At 44.3% G+C, this 24,886-nt stretch overlaps 2 protein-coding genes across 5 annotated transcripts; both read right to left on the bottom strand.

Annotated features, from left to right (window-relative positions):
• Window positions 1-1,008: 1,008 nt before the first annotated feature.
• Window positions 1,009-5,468, bottom strand: LOC135544965 (uncharacterized). The gene is made up of 4 exons (XM_064972649.1): window positions 5,460-5,468; window positions 1,871-3,012; window positions 1,442-1,765; window positions 1,009-1,390 (listed from the first exon to the last, which is right to left on the bottom strand). The coding sequence occupies exons 1-4, from the start codon at window positions 5,466-5,468 to the stop codon at window positions 1,009-1,011; spliced, it is 1,857 nt and encodes a 618-aa protein (XP_064828721.1).
• Window positions 5,469-5,829: 361 nt separating this feature from the next.
• Window positions 5,830-24,886, bottom strand: ctsf (cathepsin F). Of its 4 annotated transcripts, none has more exons than XM_064973317.1 (13): window positions 24,477-24,886; window positions 21,426-21,536; window positions 20,562-20,643; window positions 20,351-20,439; window positions 20,183-20,264; window positions 19,957-20,070; window positions 19,053-19,201; window positions 17,102-17,198; window positions 16,792-16,992; window positions 15,877-15,941; window positions 15,655-15,745; window positions 15,494-15,552; window positions 5,830-7,276 (listed from the first exon to the last, which is right to left on the bottom strand). In XM_064973317.1, the coding sequence occupies exons 1-13, from the start codon at window positions 24,708-24,710 to the stop codon at window positions 7,202-7,204; spliced, it is 1,449 nt and encodes a 482-aa protein (XP_064829389.1). In that variant the 5' UTR covers window positions 24,711-24,886; the 3' UTR covers window positions 5,830-7,201. The 4 variants fall into 4 exon arrangements, with proteins under 4 accessions (XP_064829389.1, XP_064829390.1, XP_064829392.1 ...); XM_064973318.1 differs by having other exon boundaries at window positions 20,183-20,261; XM_064973320.1 differs by having other exon boundaries at window positions 20,183-20,261; window positions 20,375-20,439.

Genomic DNA, 24,886 nt, shown 5'->3' with positions numbered 1-24,886 from the left:
CGATGTAAATAACAATTTGTTCTTGCCTAGTTAAATAAACTTGCCTAGTTAAATAAAGGTTAAATATTTTTTTAAATAAATAACATTAATGTGTGGGGGGGATTTAAAATTATATTTTTACCCTGATGCCTGTTTATTCATGAAAAGCAGAAGATGGTAAATAACATTAATCACAATGGTTAGCCTATGCAAATGAATAGGAATACATTTAGCCTAAATGATAATAAATATGACGTGGGGAAAAGTCAGGCTTTTTTTGTCAAATCCAGATTAAAAATAAACTCAGCAAAAAAAGAAACATCCTTTTTTCAGGACCCTCTTTCAAAGATAATTTGTATAAATCCAAATAACTTCACAGATCTTCATTATAAAGGGTTTAAACACTGTTTCCCATGCTTGTTCAATGAACCATAAACAATTAATGAGCATGCACCTGTGGAACGGTCGTTAAGACACTAACAGTTTACAGACGGTAGGCAATTAAGGTCACAGTTATGAACACTTAGGACACTAAAAAGGCCTTTCTACTGACTCTGAAAAACACCAAAAGAAGGATGCCCAGGGTCCCTGCTCATCTGCGTGCAAGGTGCCTTAGGCATGCTGCAAGGAGGCATGAGAACTGCAGATCTGGCCAGGGCAATAAATTGCAATGTCCGTACTGTGAGACACCTGATACAGCGCTACAGGTAGACAGGATGGACAGCTGATTGTCCTCACAGTGGCAGGCCACGTGTAACAACACCTGCACAGGATCGGTACATCCGAACATCACACCTGCGGGACAGGTACAGGATGGCAACAACAACTGCCCAAGTTACATCAGGAACACACAATCCCTCCATCAGTGCTCAGACTGTCCGCAATAGGCTGAGAGAGGCTGGACTGAGGGCTTGTAGGCCTGTTGTAAGGCAGGTCCTCACCAGACATCACCGGCAACAACGTCACCTATGGGCACAAACCCACCGTCGCTAGACCAGACAGGACTGGCAAAAAGTTCTCCGTTTTGTCTCACCAGGAGTGATGGTCGGACTCGTGTTTATCGTCGAAGGAATGAGAGTTACAACGAGGCTGGTACTCTGGAGCGGTGGAGGGTCTGTTACGGTCTGGGGCGGTGGAGGGTCTGTCACGGTCTGGGGCGGTGGAGGGTCTGTCACGGTCTGGGGCGGTGGAGGGTCTGTCACGGTCTGGGGCGGTGGAGGGTCTGTCACGGTCTGGGGCGGTGGAGGGTCTGTCACGGTCTGGGGCGGTGGAGGGTCTGTCACGGTCTGGAGCGGTGGAGGGTCTGTCACGGTCTGGGGCGGTGGAGGGTCTGTCACGGTCTGGGGCGGTGGAGGGTCTGTCACGGTCTGGGGCGGTGGAGGGTCTGTCACGGTCTGGGGCGGTGGAGGGTCTGGGGCGGTGGAGGGTCTGTCACGGTCTGGGGCGGTGGAGGGTCTGTCACGGTCTGGGGCGGTGGAGGGTCTGGGGCGGTGGAGGGTCTGTCACGGTCTGGGGCGGTGGAGGGTCTGTCACGGTCTGGGGCGGTGGAGGGTCTGTCACGGTCTGGGGCGGTGGAGGGTCTGTCACGGTCTGGGGCGGTGGAGGGTCTGTCACGGTCTGGGGCGGTGGAGGGTCTGTCACGGTCTGGGGCGGTGGAGGGTCTGTCACGGTCTGGGGCAGTGGAGGGTCTGTCACGGTCTGGGGCGGTGGAGTGTCTGGGGCGGTGGAGGGTCTGTCACGGTCTGGGGCAGTGGAGGGTCTGTCACGGTCTGGGGCGGTGGAGTGTCTGGGGCGGTGGAGGGTCTGTCACGGTCTGGGGCGGTGGAGGGTCTGTCACGGTCTGGGGCGGTGGAGGGTCTGTCACGGTCTGGGGCAGTGGAGGGTCTGTCACGGTCTGGGGCGGTGGAGGGTCTGGGGCGGTGGAGGGTCTGTCACGGTCTGGGGTAGTGGAGGGTCTATCACGGTCTGGGGAAGTGGAGGGTCTGTCACGGTCTGGGGCAGTGGAGGGTCTGTCACGGTCTGGGGCAGTGGAGGGTCTGTCACGGTCTGGGGCAGTGGAGGGTCTGTCACGGTCTGGGGCAGTGGAGGGTCTGTCACGGTCTGGGGAGGTGGAGAGTCTGTCACGGTCTGGGGCGGTGGAGGGTCTGTCACGGTCTGGGGTGGTGGAGGGTCTGTCACGGTCTGGGGCGGTGGAGGGTCTGTCACGGTCTGGAGCGGTGGAGGGTCTGTCACGGCCTGGGGCGGTGGAGGGTCTGTCACGGTCTGGGGCGGTGGAGGGTCTGTCACGGTCTGGAGCAGTGGAGGGTCTGTCACGGTCTGGAGCGGTGGAGGGTCTGTCACGGTCTGGGGCGGTGGAGGGTCTGTCACGGTCTGGGGCGGTGGAGGGTCTGTCACGGTCTGGGGCGGTGGAGGGTCTGTCACGGTCTGGAGCGGTGGAGGGTCTGTCACGGTCTGGAGCGGTGGAGGGTCTGTCACGGTCTGGGGCGGTGGAGGGTCTGTCACGGTCTGGGGCGGTGGAGGGTCTGTCATGGTCTGGGGCGGTGGAGGGTCTGTCACGGTCTGGGGCGGTGGAGGGTCTGGAGTGGTCTGGGGCGGTGGAGGGTCTGTCACGGATTGGAGCGGTGGAGGGTCTGTCACGGTCTGGAGCGGTGGAGGGTCTGTCACGGTCTGGGGCGGTGGAGGGTCTGTCACGGTCTGGGGCGGTGGAGGGTCTGTCACGGTCTGGGGCGGTGGAAGGTCTGGAGCGGTCTGGGGCGGTGGAGGGTCTGTCACGGTCTGGAGCGGTGGAGGGTCTGTCACGGATTGGAGCGGTGGAGGGTCTGGAGCGGTCTGGAGCGGTGGAGGGTCTGGGGTGGTGGAGGGTCTGTCACGGTCTGGGGCGGTAGGGTCTGTCACGGTCTGGGGCGGTGGAGGGTCTGTCACGGTCTGGGGCGGTGGAGGGTCTGTCACGGTCTGGGGCAGTGGAGGGTCTGTCACGGTCTGGGGCGGTGGAGGGTCTGTCACGGTCTGGGGCGGTGGAGGGTCTGTCACGGTCTGGGGCGGTGTGTCACAGCGTCATTGGACTGAGCTTGTTGTTATTGCAGGCAATCTCAATGCTGTGCGTTACAGGGAAGACATCCTCCTCCCTCATGTGGTACCCTTCCTGCAGGCTCATCCTGACATGACCCTCCAGCATGACATTGCCACCAGCCATACTGCTCGTTCTGTGCGTGATTTCCTGCAAGACAGGAATGTCAGTGTTCTGCCATGGCCAGCGAAGAGCCCGGATCTCAATCCCATTGAGCACATCTGGGACCTGTTGGATCGCAGGGTGAGGGCTAGGGCCATTCCCCCAACAAATGTCAGGGAACTTGCAGGTGCCTTGGTGGAAGAATGGGGAAATATCTCACAGCAAGAACTGACAAATCTGTTGCAGTCCATGAGGAGAAGATGCACTGCAATACTTAATGCAGCTGGTGGCCACACTAGATACTGACTGTTAATTTTGATTTTGACCCCACCCTTTGTTCAGGGACACATTATTCCCTTTCTGTTAGTCACATGTCTGTGGAACTTGTTCAGTTTATGTTTCAGTTGATGAATCTTGTTATGTTCATACATATATTTAAACTTACATGTTAAGTTTGCTGAAAATAAATGCAATTGACAGTGAGAGTTTAGGTCTTCATGTGGATCAAATCTGTAGGCTACTGTGGGCTAAATCAATGACAAACAGCTGAAATCTGTGATCAAAACAGGCTGGGGTGTTTTCGGTTCCATTTAGTCTAAGGTGATGCGTAAGCAGGCAACTGCACTGAAATGAATAGCCTGATTCAATGGGATTCTCCTGAATAATAAATGTTTTTTATCTGTTAAGATGTTTGGTCTATGCATAGACCCATAGCGATTCTAACTTTTTGGTATTTTACACGCTAGGCATAGCTCTAAATTGCAGAGCATTTAATAAACCAACCACATTCTCCTGTGATGTTGAGGCTGAGCAAGACCTTCGATAGGCTAGTAGACAATGCAGAAATAATCATGGAGTTAATCATTGTTATAGCCTAGATCACTTTATATAATCTGAACCATTGTTTTTCCTATGGCTAAGCAAACAAGTGGTAGCATATGCTTTTTGCTTGTCGCTTTAACAAGGGTTAGGCCTATATCCTCACATACCCCCTCAATCTAAACCCTGCTTTAACCAGAATACATATCCACAGAAATGTAAAGTCATGGCCAAAATGTTTGAGAATGACACAAATATTACTTTTCAAAGTCTGCTGCCTCAGTTTGTGTGATGGCAATTTGCATACACTCCAGAATGTTATGAAGAGTGATCAGATGAATTGCAATTAATTGCAATGTTCCTATTTGCCATGCAAATTAACTGAATCCCCCAAAAAACATTTCCACTACATTTCAGTCCTGCCACAAAAGGACCAGCTGACATCATGTCAGTGATTCTCTCGTTAACACATTTGTGAGTGTTGACGAGGACAAGGCTGGAGATCACTCTGTCATGCTGATTGAGTTTGAATAACAGACTGGAAGCTTCAAAAAGAGGGTGGTGTTTGGAATCATGCTGACCACATGCTCAAGTGTCTGACCACACTCCAGTCGGTAGTAATGCACCGTAAAGTTTGTTGCCTACCTCCATATTAAGTCCAAAGAAGAAAAAGCCCGTAGGAAGGAGGAGAGATGAGAAACAAATTTAGTTTACAGTTTTATCTGTGGATATATTGTCTGTGTAGAGGACCTTGTGCATTTCAAGTAAAATAACCCTGTGTTTATATCCCAGGATAAATTAGCTAACAGCAGCAAGCTAGCTAGCTAAATTGCCAGACATATTTAATAATTTTCGACCTGCCCACAAATTAATTTAATTGGTTCGGAGTATGTTCTGATATTTCAACCTGTGTGTCCTGATCGCTTCTACTGTTGGTGAACAAAATCAACTTGCTCGCGTCCGGTTTGGTCAGCATGTTATAGTGCAATTAACGTACGGTTAAGTGTTGCGTTGTGGCTTTGCCAGCATGCATCTAAAAAATTTTTTGAGTTTGCCCCACCAAGATTTACATGCAAAAATCACCACTGGGTACTATGACTCGTGTTGTGGTACTCCGAGTTAACAGATAGCAAAAATATGAGCATAACATTGTAGGTGGCATACATATCCAACAACAGGCTAACTAGTAATAAATAAATAAAAATGTCAGCCAGCGCAACGTGATGCCATAAAATGAACACGTTTTGTTTTGGGCCAAGTGGCAAGCTGTCCACACCAGCTGGCTGGCTGGTTGGCTCAGTAAACAAAAAAAGCCCGTATCATACACAAACAGCTAGCTAATGGTCAGAATTATTCTAGCTCTTATGTTATGAAATTATAGAAGATTAAGATTATGATATTATATAACGATGTATTTCTAGATATTCCTTGGTAAATCTAGCTAAATTAAATTAATCACCCACATACTTGAAATTAGCCACTTGCTACATACCTTGTACATCTGAACTGCAAAAATGTGTATCTTCACTGTAGGTCAAAGATTCTGGGTTGTCGAATGGCATGTGAACTACGAAAAAAATATTTTATTTCTCGAATGTGTTTATAGCGGCTAAGAAACGGAAAAAACATATGCGCTTTCTTTCCTTTCCAGCAGCTCTTACCCCAGTTTCACTACGGGACTTATAGCAAAGAGTTAAAGCTAGCAAATATATATATAACTAACCCTTCTGTCTGTAGTTGTATTATTTTCCTTGTCTGGGAAGCATTCAAGAACCGAATGCTGCTGTGAATAGATAGTATGTGTTTCTCCAATGAGCCAGACAACATAGATATTGACGTCAGAAATGACAGCTCACAAAAGATAAAGGCTAAAATATGTTTTATTCAACCTTAGTTTGTCTAGTTACACAGCACAGCAATATGTAACACAGTTAATATGCTACACATCAGCCAATGTATGATCCTTTGAAAATCTCAGAAACCATGCGAACCCACTCATTCTAAATACTTGTACAGTGAAGTTGTAAATGGTAAACAAGGGAGAGATTGACATTACATGGTATTGCACTGAACAAGTTACAACAGAGGGGAAACTAGCAAAAATGCACAAGCATTAATTCTACAGCATCAGCAGAGTGGTCACATTCAGGGGAACATAACGGACACCAAAAAGCATTACTGAACTCATTTAGACTCTGTTATTGTAAAGAGATAGATGCCAGAATTGACCTCTGCCTAAAACACAACAATTAAATAAAATATTCTAAAAGACTACTATACTGAACAAAAATAAAAGCAACATGTAGTGTTGGTCCCATCTTTCATGAGCTGAAATACAAGATCCCAGATATGTTCCATACGTACAAAAAGCTTATTTCTCTAATTGAGTGCACACATTTGTTTACATGCCTGTTAGTGAGCATTTCTCTCTGCCATGATAATCCAGCCACCTGACAGGTGTGGCATATCAAGAAGCTGATTAAACAGAATGACCATTACACAGGTGCACCTTGTGCTGGGGACAATAAACACCCACAAAAAAATGTGTTGTTTTGTCACACAACACAATGCTGCAGATGTCTAAAGTGTTGAGCAAGTGTGCAATTGGCATGCTGACTACTACCCAGTGGGTGCGCCTGGCTCCCAAGTGGGTGTGCCTATGCCCTCCCACTTGGTCATAGGACCACCTATTCCCAAGTGGGTGTGCCCATGCCCAGTCATGTGAAATCCATAGATTAGGGCCTAATTTATTTATTTCAATAGAATGATTTCCTTACATAAACTGTAACTCAGTAAAATCGTTAATTGTTGCATGTTTTGTTTATATTTTTGTTCAGTCTAGCTAAAAATGTAAAAACCTATAGTAAAAATCACAACAAAAGATCAGTACTACCTTGAAACTATAACTTAATCGGAGCTGGTTTGTTTTGGTAAAGAAGAATGAGGTGAGGTATGAATGAATACTGCCTCTTCTATTTCAAGGTGTCAACAGGTCTTCCAGTGCACTGTGCAGTGTTCTGACTACACAATTATGGGTGCAGGGTGAGTAGCATTGCAGTTTGGTCAGTTTGTAGGTGTGTGTGTGTGTGTACATGTTTGGAGGAGGGTGTTGGGTTTGTTTTTTGTGCCAGGAAAAGATTGGCATCAACTATTATTCTGGTCATGTGAGTGTGTGTGTGTGTATGTGTGTGTATATATATATGTTGAAATAAATGTGTGTGTGTGTGTTCTCGCCTAATTCACAATGGCAGACGAGCACATCTTGTTGATCCCACAGAGCCTGGATCCCCTGTACAGGTAGTAGTAACCCTAGAAGGAAGGAACAGGCAACAAGACATGAACATATAAATACACGTCAAAACTTCTATTTGCACCATATGATCCAAGAGTTCAGGCTTGACTTCACTCAGAAAAAAGGGTTCCAGAAGGGTTCGGTGGCTGTCCCCATAGAAGCAATTTTAGATCCAAGTTAAATTATTTGGGGTTCCACGTAGAACCCTCTGTGGAAAGGAGCAGGTAAAAGGGTTTGGCGGCTGTCCCCATAGAAGCAATTTTAGATCCAAGTTAAATTATTTGGGGTTCCACGTAGAACCCTCAGTGGAAAGGAGCAGGTAATGGCGCCGGAAGAGATGGCTGCCGTTTTATAGTCCCCTAACCAATTGTGCTATTGTCTGTTTTTTCGCGTTATTTGTAACTTATTTTGTACATAATGTTTCTGCCACCGTCTCCTATGACCGAAAAGAGCTTCTGGATATTATCAGGACAGTGATGACTCACCCCGTACAAGAAGATTTTTGCTTTAACCTCTTGAAACTCTGGGGGCGCAATTTCATTTTTGGATGAAAAACGTTCCCGTTTTAAACAAGATATTTTGTCACAAAAAGATGCTCGACTATGCATATAATTGACAGCTTTGGAAAGAAAACACTCTGAATTTTCCAGAACTGCAAAGATATTCTCTGTGGGTGCCCTAGAACGGGAGCTACAGGCAAAACCAAGATGAAACGGCAACCAGGAAATCAGCAGGAGGCTCCGTTTTCCATTGTCTCCTTATATGGCTGTGAATGCGAGAGGAATGAGCCTGCCCTTTCTGTTGTTTCCCCAAGGTGTCTGCAGCATTGTGACGTATTTGTAGGCATATCATTGGAAGATTGACCATAAGAGACTACATTTTCCAGGTGTCCGCCCGGTGTCCTCCGTCGAAATTGGTGCGTCATTTTCAGCTGCTGGTATTTTTCCATGCGATTCTGAGGGGAAAGCAGGCTTCCACGAACTGCATATCAACAAAGAGATATGTGAAAAAACACCTTGAGGATTGATTCTAAACAACATTTGCCATGTTTCGGTCGATATTACGGAGTTAATTCGGAAAAAGTTTGACGTTTTGGTGACTGAATTTTCGGTTCGTTTCGGTAGCCAAATGTGATGTACAAAACGGAGCGATTTCTCCTACACAAAGATTCTTTCAGGAAAAACTGAACATTTGCTATGTAACTGAGTCTCCTCATTGAAAACATCCGAAGCTCTTCAAAGGTAAATTATTTTATTTATTTGGTTATCTGTTTTTTGTGAAAATGTTGCGGGAACTTGCAGGTGCCTTGGTGGAAAATATTTTGAAAATCTGAGATGACAGTGTTGTTAAGAAAAGGCTAAGCTTGAGAGCAGGCACATTATTTTCATTTTATTTGAGATTTTCAGAAATCGTTAACGTTGCGTTATGCTAATGAGCCTGAGGCTTTATTCACGATCCCGGATCCGGGATGGGGAGTATCAAGAGGTACGAGTCAGACGCAAAGGATTTACTTCAGACAAGGCCCTAATCCCTGTCATTGGCATGAAAAGGAGACGGAGATATCAGGGACGTAGGTCTGGGCGCCTTGTAAGGAACCGACGACGAGTGCGTATTTTGCCCCTAACATCAGTCTTATTAGCCAACATAAAATCATTGGATAACAAAATAGATGCGCTACAAGCATGTACAGTGAGGGAAAAAAGTATTTGATCCCCTGCTGAGTTGTACGTATGCCCACTGACAAAGAAATGATCCGTCTATAATTTTAATGGTAGGTTTATTTGAACAGTGAGAGACAGAATAACAACAAAAAAATCTACAAAAACGCATGTCAAAAATTGTATAAATTGATTTGCATTTTAATGAGGAAAATAAGTATTTGACTCCTCTGCAAAACATGACTTAGTACTTGGTGGAAAAACCCTTGTTGGCAATCACCGAGGTCAGACGTTTCTTGCAGTTGGTCACCAGGTTTGCCCACATCTCAGGAGGGATTTTGTCCCACTCCTCTTTGCAGATCTTCTCCAAGTCATTAAGGTTTCGAGGCTGACGTTTGGCAACTTGAACCTTCAGCTCCCTCCACAGATTTTCTATGGGATTAAGGTCTGGAGACTGGCTAGGCCACTCCAGGACCTTAATGTGCTTCTTCTTGAGCCACTCCTTTGTTGCCTTGGCTGTGTGTTTTGGGTCATTGTCATGCTGGAATACCCATCCATGACCCATTTTCAATGCCCTGGCTGAGGGAAGGAGGTTATCACCCAAGATTTGACGGTACATGGCCCCGTCCTTCGTCCCTTTGATGCGGTGAAGTTGTCCTGTCCCCTTAGCAGAAAAACACCCTCAAAACATAATATTTCCACCTCCATGTTTGACGGTAGGGATGGTGTTCTTGGGGTCATAGGCAGCATTCCTCCTCCTCCAAACACGGCGAGTTGGGTTGATGCCAAATAGCTCCATTTTGGTCTCATCTGATCACAACACTCACCCAGTTGTCCTCTGAATCATTCAGATGTTCATTGGCAAACTTCAGACGGGCATGTATATGTGCTTTCTTGAGCAGGGGGACCTTGCGTGCGCTGCAGGATTTCAGTCCTTTCACGGCGTAGTGTGTTACCAATTGTTTTCTTGGTGACTATGGTCCCAGCTGCCTTTAGATCATTGACAAGATCCTCCTGTGTAGTTCTGGGCTGATTCCTCACCATTCTCATGATCATTGCAACTCCACGAGCTGAGATCTTACATGGAGACCCAGGCCGAGGGAGATTGACAGTTCTTTTGTGTTTCTTCCATTTGCGAATAATCGCACCAACTGTTGTCACCTTCTCACCAAGCTGCTTGGCGATGGTCTTGTAGCCCATTCCAGCCTTGTGTAGGTCTAAAATCTTGTCCCTGACATCCTTGGAGAGCTCTTTGGTCTTGGCCAATAATAACATACCGCTGGCAGGTTTAACGCTTCTTCGGCAGGATAGAACAGCAGCCTCTGGTAAGACAAGGGGTGGCGGTCTATGTATATTTGTGAACAACAACTGGTGCACGAAATCTAAGGAAGTCTCAAGGTTCTGCTCACCTGAGGCAGAGTATGTCATGATAAGCTATAGACTACATCATTTACCAAGAGAGTTTTCATCTATATTCTTCGTATCTGTCTATTTACCACCACAAACCGATGCTGGCACTAAGACCGCACTCAATGAGCTGTATATGGCAATAAACAAACAGGAAAACGCTCATCCAGAGGCGGCGCACCTAGTGGCCGGGGACTTTAATGCAGGGAAACTTAAATCTGTTTTACCTCATTTCTACAAGCAATTTCTACAAGCAATTTCTAAAACTCTAGACCACCTTTACTCCACACACACACATACACACACACACAAAGCTCTCCCTCACCCTCCATTTGGCAAATCAGACCATAATTCCATCCTCCCGATTCCTGCTTACAAGCAAAAACTAAAGCAGGAAGCACCAATAACTCAGTAAATAAATAAATAAAGTGGACAGATGAAGCAGATGCTAAACTACAGGACTGTTTTGCTAGCACCGACTGGAATAGGTTCCAGGATTCTTCCGATGGCATTCAGGAGGACACCACATCAGTCACTGGTTTCATCATTAAGTGCATCTATGACGTCGTCCCCACAGTGACTGTACGTACATACCCCAGCCAGGAGCCAAGGATTAGAGGCAACATCCCCACTGAGCTGCTTTCAAGGAGCGGGACTCTAACATGGAAGCTTATAAGAAATTCAGCTATACCCTCCGACGAACCATCAAACAGGCAAAGTCCCAATACAGGACTAAGATTGAGTCGTACTACACTGGCGCCGACGCTCGTCGGATGTGGCAGGGCTTGCAAACTACTACAGACTACAAAGAGAAGCACAGCCACGAGCTGCCCAGTGAAACAAGCCTACCAGACAAGCTAAATTACTTCTATGCTCACTTTGAGGCAAGTAACACTGAAACATGCATGAGAGCATCAGTTGTTCCGGACAACTGTGTGATCACGCTCTCCGTAGCCGATGTAAGTAAGATCTTTAAACGGGTCAACATTCACAAGGTCGCAGGGCCAGACGGATTACCAGGACGTGTACTCAGAGCATACGCTGACCAACTGGCAAGTGTCTTCACTGACATTTTCAACCTATCCCTGACGGAGTCTTTAATACCAACATGTTTCAAGCAGACCACCATAGTCACTGTGCCCAAGAACACTAAGGTAACCTGCCTAAATGACTACCAACCCATAGACGTCATGTCTGTAGCTTTGAAAGGCTGGTCATGGCTCACATCAATACCATTATCCCAGAAACCCTAGACCCACTCCAATTTGCATACCGCCCCAACAGATCAACAGATGATGCAATCTCTATTGCGATATTGCAGAGCAGGCTGCAGTACATCTGGTGAAGGACATGCACACTCGACCATCCACTGAATGACCTGCTCCATCCAAAAATAGGTAACTGCACCACCAGGCTCCTGAGAAACAGCCAAGAACTGTCCTGTATTACTGCCTGTACGAACCACCACTCTACCCACTGCTATCAGACTGTATAATAAATGGTTCTCCCAAAAAGTATATTTTTAAAACCATTTTAATATTTAAAATTTCCATCATGTCATGTATTATGCGTTATGCATTTTAAAATAGTTTTTTTGCAGTTATTAGTAATGTAAATTTTGCATTTCTTCAGTTTAAGCTGTGAGCAAGAGAAAAAAAACTCAAATTGCCCTTTCCCACCTGGACAAAAGGAGCACCTATGTTATGCTATTCATTGACTACAGCTCAGCGTTTAACACCATAGTGCCCTCAAAGCTCATCACTAAGCTAAGGAACCTGGGACTAAACACCCCCCTCTGCAACTGGATCCTGGACTTCCTGACGGGCCACCTCCTGTAGTCCCCTCCTGTACTCCCTTTTCACTCAGGACTGCATGGCCAAGCATGACTCCAACACCATCATTAAGTTTGCCAAAGACAACAATGGTAGGCCTGATCACCGCCAATGATGAGAGAGCCTATAGGGAGGAGATCAGAGACCTGGCCGTGTGGTTCCAGGACAACAACCTCTCCCTCAATGTGATCAAGACAAAGGAGATGATTGTGGACTACAGAAAGAGGAGGACCGAGCATGCCCCCATTTTCATTGACAGGGCTGTAGTGAAGCAGGTTGAGAGCTTCAAATTCCTTGGTGTACACATCAGCAAACTAACATGGTCCAAACTAGAGGTCGACCGATTAATCGGAATGGACGATTATTTAGGGCTGATTTCAAGTTTTCATAACAATCGTAAATCGGTATTTTTGGGCGGCAATTTTTTTTTACACCTTTATTTATCCTTTATTTAACTAGGCAAGTCAGTTAAGAACACATTCTTATTTTCAATGACGGCATAGGAACGTTGGGTTAACTGCCTCGTTCAGGGGCAGAAAGACAGATGTTCACCTTGTCAGCTCGGGGGATCCAATTTTGCAACCTGTGACAAACAGTTAACTAGTCCAACGCAATAACGACCTGCTTCTCTCTCGTTGCACTCCACAAGGAGACTGCCTGTTACGCAAATGCAGTAAGCCAAGGTAAGTTGCTAGCTAGCATTAAACTTATCTTATAAAAAATCAATCAATCATAATCACTAGTTAACTACACATGGTTGATGATATTACTAGATATTATCTAGCGTGTCCTGTTTTGCATATAATCTGACTGAGCATACAAGCATACAAGTATCTAAGTATCTGACTGAGCGGAGGTAGGCAGAAGCAGGCGCGTAAACATTCATTCAAACAACACTTTAGTGCGTTTTGTCAGCAGCTCTTCGTTGTGCGTCAAGCATTGCGCTGTTTATGACTTCAAACCTATCAACTCCCGAGATGAGGCTGGCTCGTTAGCGCGCGCTAATAGCGTTTCAAACTTCACTCGCTCTGAGCCTTGGGTTGGTTGTTTCCCTTGCTCTGCATGGGTAACGCTGCTTCGATGTGGTGGCTGTGGTTGTTGTGTTGCTGGTTCTAGCCCAGGGAGGAGCGAGGAGAGGGACGGAAGCTATACTGTTACACTGGCAATATTAAAGTGCCTATAAGAACATCCAATAGTCAAAGGTTAATGAAATACAAATGGTATAGAGGGAAAGAGTCCTATAATAACTACAACCTAAAACTTCTTACCTGGGAATATTGAAGACTCATGTTAAAAGGAACCACCAGCTTTCATATGTTCTCATGTTCTGAGCAAGGAACTGAAACGTTAGCACATATTGCACTTTTACTTTCTTCTCCAACATTGTTTTTGCATTATTTAAACCAAATTGGACACGTTTCATTATCAACTTGAGGCTAAATTGATTTTATTGATGTATTATATTAAGTTAAAATAAGTGGGGTTTTTTTCAGCATTGTTGTAATTGTCATTATTACAAATATTTGTTTTAAATTGTTTTTTTAAAATCTAAAATCGGCAGATTAATCGGTACCGGCTTTTTGGTCCTCCAATAATCGGTATCGGCATTAAAATCATAATCGGTAAACCTCTAGTCCAAACACACCAAGAGTGTTGTAAAGAGGGCACCACGACAAAGCCTATTCCTCCTCAGGATACTGAAAAGATTTGGTATGGGTCCTGAGATCCTCAAAAAGTTCTACAGCTGCACCATCGAAGCATCCTGACTTGTTGCATCAATCCCTGGTATGGAAACTGCTCAGTCTCCGACCGCAAGGCACTACAGAGGGTAGTGTATATGGTCCAGTACATCACTTGAGCCATGCTGCCATCCAGGACCTCTATACCAGGCGGTGTCAGAAGCCCTACAAATTGTCAAAAAGACTTCAGCCACCCTAGTCATAGATTGTTCTCTTTGCTACCGCACGGCAAGCGGTACCTGAGCGCCAAGTCTAGGTCCAAAAGACATCTTCTACCCCCAAGCCATAAGACTCCTAAACAGCTTTTCAAATGGCTACCCAGACTATTTGTATTGCCCCCCCCTTTTACGCTGCTGCTACTCTCTGTTTATTATCTTTGCATAGTCACTTTAACTCTACCTACATGTACATATTACCTCAACTCACCGGTGCCCCAGCACATTGACTCTGTACCGGTACCACCTGTATTGTTATTTTACTGCTGCTCTTTAATTATTTGTTACACTTATTTTTCTTAACTGCAATGTTGGTTAAGGGCTTGTGAGTACCGTAATTTCCGGACTATAAGCCGCTACTTTATTCCCACGCTTTGAACCTCGCAGTTTATACAATGACGCGGCTAATTTATGGATTTTTCCCGCTTTCACAAGATTCATGCCGCCAAAAAACTGAGCACCGTCACATAATGTGACGTAAATCGAGTGCGCTCAAACGTCCCATCATTCTGATTACGGTAGTCATTTTGTCACACTCATCATGGCAAGGACACGGAGAAATGAATATGATGCAGCTTTCAAGTTGAAGGCGATCGATCTGGCTGTTGGAAAAGGAAATAGAGCTGCTGACAGCGTGGAGCATTGTCAAAAAATCCACTATCATCAACGGGTTTCGAAAGGCTGGACTGCTGCGTGTTGAAGAGGGCAGCGATCCAACATCAGATGAAGCAATTCTGAGGCTATTCAACTCCGACACCGAAGGAGATGACTTCAGTGGTTTCAGTGCACAGGAGGAGGAAGATAGTGACCAATGACTTTCTTGGTAGGCAACTGTTTAATTTTTGTTACAAGCCGTGTTTCGTTAAAGCCTATTTATTTTTGTTACAATCCATGTTTCTTTAAAGCCTATTTATTTTTGTTAAAAGCCGTGTATCATTTAAAGGCTGTGTAAAGTTAATTTGTTTCAATGTACCGGTAGGCACCTGCGACTTATAGACATGTGCGGCTTATTTATGTACAAAATACATATTTTTAAATAATTCAGTGTGTGCGGTTTATATTCAGGTGCACTTAATAGTCCAACAATTACAGTAGGCATTTCACTGCCTGTTGTTTTCGGCGCATGTGACAAATAACATTTGATTTGAAATGGAACCCAAAATGGTTCTATTTGGAACCAAAAGGATTCTACCTGGAAACAAAAGGGGGTTTACCTAGAACCAATGGGTTCTCCTATGGGGACAGCCGAAGAACCCTTTTTGGTTCTTGATAGAACCTTTTTCTAAGAGTAGGTTTTATGCATGCATTGTAAACAAATACACTGTTTGCAAATCCCCACATAACTCCTTGTCATAGAGATTCACTGTGACAGCTTCCTCTTACCTGTTCTCCATAGTCCTCTCCCCAGCTGTTCTTGATGGCCCAGAAAGGCTTGCCTTGACCTGTACACAGAAACAAGCAGACACACATGACTCACACATTCTGACTCATCAGTGTTGTTATTACGCTAGGCTAATGTACGGTAAATAAGTAGTCAGTCTCACGTTCTCCGTAGCCCACGAGCAGCACTGCATGGTCAATCATCCAGGGGTTGCAGAAGATCTTCAGAGGGTGGGACACGCCCTTCCTGTAGAACTGAGGAGAAACAAGGAGAGAAAAGCAGGTGGGATTAGATAGATAGATACTAGTCACTTCATTGTTCAGTTGTGTTTTAGTGATGCTAATTTAAGTATCAATAAGGAGCATACAGCAGTGAGGCCTGTTACCTGCATTGCGAATGCGTTCAGGGCCACAGATACTGGTCCGTTCTCAGCCAGCCAAGCAGCGATTTCTAAACATAAAAAGGGAAGGAAACCAAGATTAACACATGAAGGCAACCCTCCTCCATCTGTACCACATTGTTCAACCTATCATCTGTACCACATTGTTCAGTCTTCATCCAAACCTTCAACCTATCATCTGTACCACATTGTTCAACCTATCATCTGTACCACATTGTTCAATCTTCATCTAAACCTTCAACCTATCGTCTGTACCACATTGTTCAGTCTTCATCCAAACCTTCAACCTATCATCTGTACCACATTGTTCAGTCTTCATCCAAACCTTCAACCTATCATCTGTACCACATTGTTCAACCTATCATCTGTACCACATTGTTCAATCTTCATCCAAACCTTCAACCTATCATCTATACCACATTGTTCAACCTATCATCTGTACCACATTGTTCAACCTATCGTCTGTACCACATTGTTCAACCTATCGTCTGTACCACATTGTTCAACCTATCGTCTGTACCACATTGTTCAATCTATCGTCTGTACCACATTGTTCAGTCTTCATCCAAACCTTCAACCTATCATCTGTACCACATTGTTCAACCTATCATCTGTACCACATTGTTCAACCTATCATCTGTACCACATTGTTCAGTCTTCATCCAAACCTTCAACCTATCATCTGTACCACATTGTTCAGTCTTCATCCAAACCTTCAACCTATCATCTGTACCACATTGTTCAATCTTCATCCAAACCTTCAACTTATCATCTGTACCACAGTGTTCAGTCTTCATCCAAACCTTCCACCTATCATCTGTGTCTTTCTCTCTGTGTACCCTACCCACTCGGCTCTCTCTCACGCTACCTTTTTCAAAGTGTTGTTGTCCTCCCACTCACCGCTCTCGTCCTTGGACAGCTCCACGGAGCTGTTGATGTAGGCAGTGACTTTGTCTGTGGTGAAGTCACAGCTCTGCTTCTTGCCGGTGTAGCTGTAGTCAGTCTCTGTCTCCAGACCACCCAGCTTCTCGATAGCTTCATATGCATTTGATGGAAGCCCACCCCCACAGGCCTGGTCCACAGTATCACAGTCCACCAGCTCTGTGGGTGACAGGACATTGAACCAATCAATTCAAGGCTCTTATGGAGAAAGGGGAAACAGTACTGTTGTACAGGTAAGTGTATGATACCTACAAATGCTTGTGCTTACCTTGCTCAGAGAGAGACACTAGTTTGCCAGTTTTCACAAACCACTGGCCCTCAATGTTGCCTGTCACCGAGAATGCCCAGCAAGAACCACACATGCCCTGCAATCCAAACCACACAATCAGTCATACACACAGGCCTTACCTACCTCCACATTTTCCATGAATTGTGTCATATCTACAGTATGAATGAAAGTATGACTTTTGCGTACCTATAACTGTTTAGTGAACATCAAAGCAGAATCATGAATACTTTATGAATGCTATATAAAGCCTTAAGTTATTTGCCCGATCAGAAATACAAATCATACATACAGTGGGGCAAAAAAGTACTTAGTCAGCCACCAATTGTGCAAGTTCTCCCATTTAAAAAGATGAGAGGCCTGTAATTTTCATCATAGGTACACTTCAACTATGACAGACAAAATTAGAATTTTTTTAAACATTAATTTATTTGCAAATTATGGTGGAAAATAAGTATTTGGTCACCTACAACAAGCAAGATTTCTGAATTATCACAGACCTGTAACTTCTTCTTTAAGAGGCTTCTCTGTCCTCCACTCGTTACTTGTATTAATGGCACCTGTTTGAACTTGTTATCAGTATAAAAGACACCTGTCCACAACCTCAAACAGTCACACTCCAAACTTCACTATGGCCAAGACCAAAGAGCTGTCAAAGGACACCAGAAACAAAATTGTAGACCTGCAGCAGGCTGGGAAGACTGAATCTGCAATAGGTAAACAGTTTGGTTTGAAGAAATCAACTGTGGGAGCAATTATTAGAAAATGGAAGACATACAAGACCACTGATAATCTCCCTCGATCTGGGGCTCCACGCAAGATCTCACCCCGTGGGGTCAAAATGATCACAAGAACGGTGAGCAAAAATCCCAGAACCACACGGGGGGACCTAGTGAATAACCTGCAGAGAGCTGGGACCAAAGTAACAAAGCCTACCATCAGTAACACACTACGCCGCCAGGGACTCATATCCTGCAGTTCCAAACGTGTCCCCCTGCTTAAGCCAGTACATGTCCAGACCCGTCTGAAGTTTGCTAGAGAGCATTTGGATGATCCAGAAGAAGATTGGGAGAATGTCATATGGTCAGATGAAACCAAAATAGAACTTTTTGGTAAAAACTCAACTCGTCGTGTTTGGAGGACAAAGAATGCTGAGTTACATCCAAAGAACACCATACCTACTGTGAAGCATGGGGGTGGAAACATCATGCTTTGGGGCTGTTTTTCTGCAAAGGGACCAGGACGACTGATCCGTGTAAAGGAAAGAATGAATGGGGCCATGTATTGTGAGATTTTGAGTGAAAACCTCCTTCCAACAGCAAGGACATTGAAGATGAAACGTGGCTGGGTCTTTCAGCAGGACAATGATCCCAAACACACCGCCCGGGCAACGAAGGAGTGGCTTCGTAAGAAGCATTTCAAGGTCCTGGAGTGGCCTAGCCAGTCTCCAGATCTCAACCCCATAGAAAATCTTTGGAGGGAGTTGAAAGTCTGTGTTGCCCAGCAACTGCCCCAAAACATCACTGCTCCAGAGGAGATCTGCATGGAGGAATGGGCCAAAATACCAGCAACAGTGTGTGAAAACCTTGTGAAGACTTACAGAAAACGTTTGACCTCTGTCATTGCCAACAAAGGGTATATAACAAAGTATTGAGATCAACTTTTGTTATTGACCAAATACTTATTTTCCACCATAATTTGCAAATAAATTCATTAAAAATCCTACAATGTGATTTTCTGGATTTTTTTTTCTCATTTTGTCTGTCCATAGTTGAAGTGTACCTATGATGAAAATTACATGCCTCATCTTTTTAAGTGGGTGAACTTGCACAATTGGTGGCTGACTAAATACTTTTTTGCCCCACTGTAAACATTTACAGTCGTACCTGTAGTCATCTCCAGTCTGTAAGACCATCTCTAAACCCGGTCCTACCTGGTTCTTGACGGGGCTGACCGCTCCATGCTCTCTCCAGTCCCAGTTGGGCGGGGCGGGGCCGCGGGGCATTACTGCAGGCTTCATGGACTGCTGAAGGTTCTGCTGGCTCAGTAGGGGGTTCAGGTACAGAGTCCTAAACTCCTCCTCTGGAGGGAGAGAAAAAGAGGGTAGAGGGAGGAGAGGAAGAAGAGATAAGTATTATTCACAGTGTACAGCTGAGGAGTTGTACTGTAGCTTTGTGGAACTAGCTTAGAGCTCTGCTACCCGACCAGAGCCCGATGGGCCCCGACATTATACATTGGGTTAGGGCCAGGTAGGGTCTGTTTTTTCATCAATAACTAGGGTACGGTCAGGACTCGGGCGTCATTAAATTGATCACTAACATTTTGAAGCTGAGCCATTTGCTCATGCTCTGCTGCAGTAGTCATATCCGACTAAGATCAAACATGGTGTCAGAGGTGTTTCAACCTCGTCAAATACAAGTCAGGAGACACTCAGAGTGCATTCAGAACAAGCTGCATGCAGGGAGTGAGTGACAGACAGAGAGGAGCAGCTAACGGAGGAGGTTATTTCTGATTTGGGGTTTTGAGCCGGGGCTTAAATTTGTCAGAAGTAATCGGGCCATTGGTAGGGTGGGGCCTGAGCCTCACAGGCATGGGTAGGGCTCGGGATTCAAATCCATTCCTATGCAGGGCTCTAACTCAACTACGTAGAAGAGAAATTACTCAACAGATTAGCTCTCTTTGCAAGGGAACATGTTTTAAACTGTCACAGAATTACACACAGGAAGTGCTGTTGCACCAGAGGGCAGACGGTGAGCTCTCCAGCACACTCAGTGGTTGTTCTGGTATTGCTTCAGGCTTGTTAATCTGCATTCTCACACATGCGCGTGCACACACACCTGTGAGGTCACTGAACTTGGTGACCCCGTACTCGGCTGTGCCCTGGTCCAGAGACTGGAGCTTCTCGGCAGTCTTCAAGTTCTCATGGAAGACACGCAGCCGCCGGTCAGCCTCTGTAGCAGCAAAGGTCAGACAAAAATGTTATGTTTAGATGTTTTACCGTCTCATCTGTGGAGGTGGATGGATGTTATTGTGTAAAATGATGGATTGACATTTATCCCTCACCCTCTTGGCTGCTGTAAGTCCTATTGTATCTGACCATGAAGTCTTTGAACTGACCCAGAAGCTCCACAGAATCCACTGACTCCTGTCACAAAAGACAAGTTGATTATTCACAAGTAAATTAAATATATACGCATACAGAATAAAAGAGAAACTCAAAAACACACATACCATAAACGCTATGTTTTCTATTACCTCAACTAGTTTGGTGGAGAGGGGCAGAAATTCAACTTTGTTGGTCTCAACTGGTTTGGGATCAACTGGAAACCAATGATCATGAAAAACAATTAGGATGTAGCTATGAGTATTTATACAAACAATCCCGAAACAAATAAATGCACAAAGGTAACTTTAGTTCCACAGTTGAACCAATGACACTAACCTGCTGGCTGGCACTTCTGTTTGAGAAGGGTGGACTTGCTCTCCCAGGGAATGTCCCAGACCTCAAACACACATACCTCTGTCTGACAGAGAACACATCAGCGGAGAGAACATGGTTAGTGAGATAACCTGTGTTTATTTTATTGGGCTACTGTGTTCATGACTTCTTTATAGACCGTATATTAAAACCTAATGTATTGTTATGTGCACTTTAGGGAAATGCCTGTGTAAATTATTCACGTCAAATGAAATGAGATGTTTAAAAACAGGGGAATGGTACAGCACATAGGCCACATACAAAGGATATGTAGTGTAATGTTAATAATAACTAATTTCCTCTGTCAACAACAGTCCCTTTCTGAACCTATACAGAAGTGAAGCACAGGAGTGAACAACACAAACACTTCGTTCCCTTGACCTTGGAGACATTTCTGATTAAGTTTCTGCTAAGTCATGAAAACAAATACAGCAGGCGGAACAAAGAGGGAACGGTAGTGGTCTGCTTGTGCACATAGCTGCAGTAACACTGTGTCAATTCCAAGTCATGAGAAGTTATTTATCTTGGTCACATGACTAGTGGAAGGGAGAGCTGAACAGACGTTTATAATAACCTACAATAGACCCTGATACACACACAATGGCCTTGATACTGGGCACTCTTCAGTGTTGCCAGTTTATTTTGAATGAGTGGTTTAGGTATTGCCAATGTTCACTATTGCAAAACATTGGGGTTTTATTTGAGTTGATGAGGAGGCCTCTGATATTAGTTTAGCTGTACTTTCCCTGGAACTGTCTCTCTCTCCAACAACCCACACCGTTATCATCCTGAAACAGAAAAACAAACAGACACACATACTGGCCTCACCTTCAGGTTGTGTTCCTCTGGGTAGAAGTCACAGATCCTCAGTCTGGCAGCCTTCTTACACTGGGTGTTACTTAGTTCCACCGTGATGCTGTATCGGATACCCTTCACCTGCTACAAGGCAGGAAATACACAGTGAAGGTGGCCTCTTTGAAAAAAGAAACATCAACTCTGCGGTTTTTGTTTTGCCATCTAGCATACCATTTAGCTCTGACGTCACTTTCAAGACCTAATCCAGTAATTATGGCATTTATAGGCCTAGCTAAACGGGCTGATTATGCTGGAAATTACAGGTATCTTAGTTAGCTTGTCTGGCTGAGACAATATTTTTGTTGAAACCAGTGTTGGGGAAGTTACTCTGAAAAGATAGTTTATCACGCTACCAATTACTTCACACTGAAAGACGTTAAGCTAAACTAAAAAGGTACCCTAAAGAAACATAGTTTACTGAACTAAAATTACCCTGGAAAAGGACTTTGTGATAAATTATCATATGTAAATCTGCAAATTGCAAGAACAGATCACATGTTAACAGAATGTGTAACAGCCTATTAAACACAAACTGTTTCAAGTGATCATTTGGCAGATCGGATGCTGAAAAAGCAAGAAAATTCTTGCCTACTTCACCCATATTTTATTTTTGCAAAAAGAGTAGTGTGTAGTTCAAGTAGTTAGCTACATTGCAAAAAAGTAGTTAACTACTTGAAAGCACTACCTTAACTACCACCAGACTACTGCAAAATGTAGTTTGATTAGTTGAGCCCCACGTTTAAAAAATAAATAAAATAAAAATGCTTTTTGGCATTAATACGTGTCACATATCATTTTGCAAACAATGTAAAAAAATATATAATTGAGTTAATAAAGCCGCATACAAATATGGAATCTTTTTTGTTTTCTTGAGTAATGGAGCTCCAAAATACAGGTGTTTCAGCCTAGCTCTGTGCTTTCTGTGGCGGTGGCGCAAGCCAGCAGAAAATACGGAACGTTGCGCCGTGATTGGCTCAGTGTTCAGTCACTCATGGGGACTCTACGTCACCGCCAAGTCTAAGGGTAGAGGTCGGAAATTCAAGCACCTTGGATGCTGTCATACATTAGAAGTGCCCATCCAAGAAGGCTCAAGGTCATTGGTCACAGATAAAATAAAATCACGTTATAGCTACAGTAGCTTTGATTGGACTGATCATGTCAACATCATGCTTTCAAAATCTTAGCTAGCAGTCATCATCATGGATCAAGTCGACAATCTACTGGCAAATCCTTTTTAATCCTTGTCATATGAAGATAAATAATAAAGAGAAATTATAGATAAAACGTATCGGTGCTCATCGGCCATAAATATTACACAACAAGTTTGAAATCAACAATGAGTGGTTTGGAAGGAATCACTGGCTAACTGCAAGCATTGCAAAGCAATCATTAGCCTGCTGTTCAGTGGAGTAGCTGTGTTGTCCCAAGTCTAAGATTAAGGGTGTCTTTTCTTAGTTTAAAATGATAAACATTCGACATTGGCCATGCTGTCAATGAACCATGCCGAGCTCAAAACAACTTAACTCGGAACTGCAAAATCTGACTTTAGTGAGTTCAAGACAACTGGGAATTGGGAAAAACGAGTACGACTGGGAAAATACGTTTTGAACTTTCATCCAACTCTGAATTGTAAAATCGGGAACTCTGGCCTCTTTCTAGAGCTAGGACCTGAAGATCACTGACATCATCATGAATCAACCCCCCCAGAGAATGCAGAGAATGCCAGACTAAATTTGCCCACAAAAGGACCAACACGCCACTAGGGGAGTCCAAAAATGTCTTGTATGCTGCTGCATAAATTATGTAATATGCCAGAGAGATATGTATACTGTAGCTAAGAAAGTAATACTAAGTGTATGTTGTGTATTAAGCTGCTAGTAGCCCATGTGCCTCACCCTAATAATTTGGTCTATTTTTTCCTCTTAATTCCATGTACTGTTCTGACTTGGTGGTGCACATGTAGCCTATAACCTGTTTTAGAGAAATGTAATCATCGAATATTGTAAGACCTTTTATTGTCTGCTTATATGCCCCCTTTATTTATCCTACGGTTCTGACTTGGTGTACAGGGAGAACACTAAGAACGGCCCATGTTCTGAATTCTGTTGCTGTACATTTCAAAAGTGCTGATCAAATATTTATATTGACTACGTCCGTACTAGCTCGCTCATTAATGACTTAATTGAAATTACGAATTGCCTCTTATCTGCTTGTTATCCCCTTATGCCATAGTTTGTACATCTCAATTATCTGTAGAAAGCACATTTGTTTAAGCAAGTCAACCATGTTTTTTTTAAGTCAGTAAAAGAGGCTGAATGAATTGTTTCGCTGCCAGACAAGACTGAGCTGAGAGCCTGTTTGTGGGCACTGTTTGTCACCATTATAGTACAATGAATGTATTGTTTAGTGTTGTGGCTTTGCTGGCATGCATCCCACATTTATTTATTTTTGCCATGCCAAGATTTACATGCTAAAATTGCCAGTGGATAGGAGTCATAGGACACTGGCATTATTCCTGTGGACATAAAATGTCATGTGGATATAGAGAGGCCTTACAGGCTATAGTCAGTAGCAGTGGTGATTTTAGCATGTAAATATTGGTGGGTGGGTGGAATGCATGCCAACAAAGCCACAAAAAAATGTGGGGCTCGGCCCCACCTGCCATGAATGACGGGTCGCCACTGGTCATTAGGCAGTATGAATAGGCTTAGCTAACCATGTGGAAAACTTCACTGAAAGCATTGTTAAATATTAAGAGTGCTTGGTTGGGCTGCAGTAGAACAAATTAAGCTGAGTTACATGTCATGCAGTTCAGATGCACTAGCACAGGTTGGTGCGCTCTGACGTAGGCGGCGGTATTATCTAACGAACTGAAATCTGTGAATGCCTATTCGCCACATATTATGGCCTACAATCACAATGGACATAAACTTAATTGTAGGCTAATAACATGTAATTATTTACATAGCACAAGTTATGAGATTACAATAAACAAATATTCATTTTCACAAGACTGTAGTCTACCTGTTTACTGGCAGAGAGGATCTTGCTAACTCTGCGAACGTGCATCGCATTGGACCCCATGTTATAGCGCTCTTCTGCAAACTTCAGTGCCTTCTTTAGACCTGGGTCATTTTCCGACAAACGGACGGCAGACCCTGGTGCCCCCATCAAAGGGCCATCCAAATCGGCCAGAACCGAGCCCAAAACCGCTAGGATTAGGCAAAGAAGAACAGGGTGGCGAAATCCGACGTCCATGTTGACCCGTCTGTTTGTAGAGCAGTAAAACTCCAACGGAGGGTGAGATTATAAAATGGGATTTTTGTTTTCCTAGTTATCTATCAAAGCCACAACAAATCAGAAGATCGCCCCAAATAGAAATGGTTACACAATGGTTACAATGGCCGTGTTCGAGAGGATCAACCCCGCAATGT

This window comes from Oncorhynchus masou, chromosome 9 (assembly GCF_036934945.1).
Source record: "Oncorhynchus masou masou isolate Uvic2021 chromosome 9, UVic_Omas_1.1, whole genome shotgun sequence".
Lineage (NCBI taxonomy): Eukaryota > Metazoa > Chordata > Actinopteri > Salmoniformes > Salmonidae > Oncorhynchus > Oncorhynchus masou.
The sequence above is the reverse complement of the archived record's forward strand: the minus strand, read 5'-3'. Positions and strand labels throughout refer to the sequence as shown.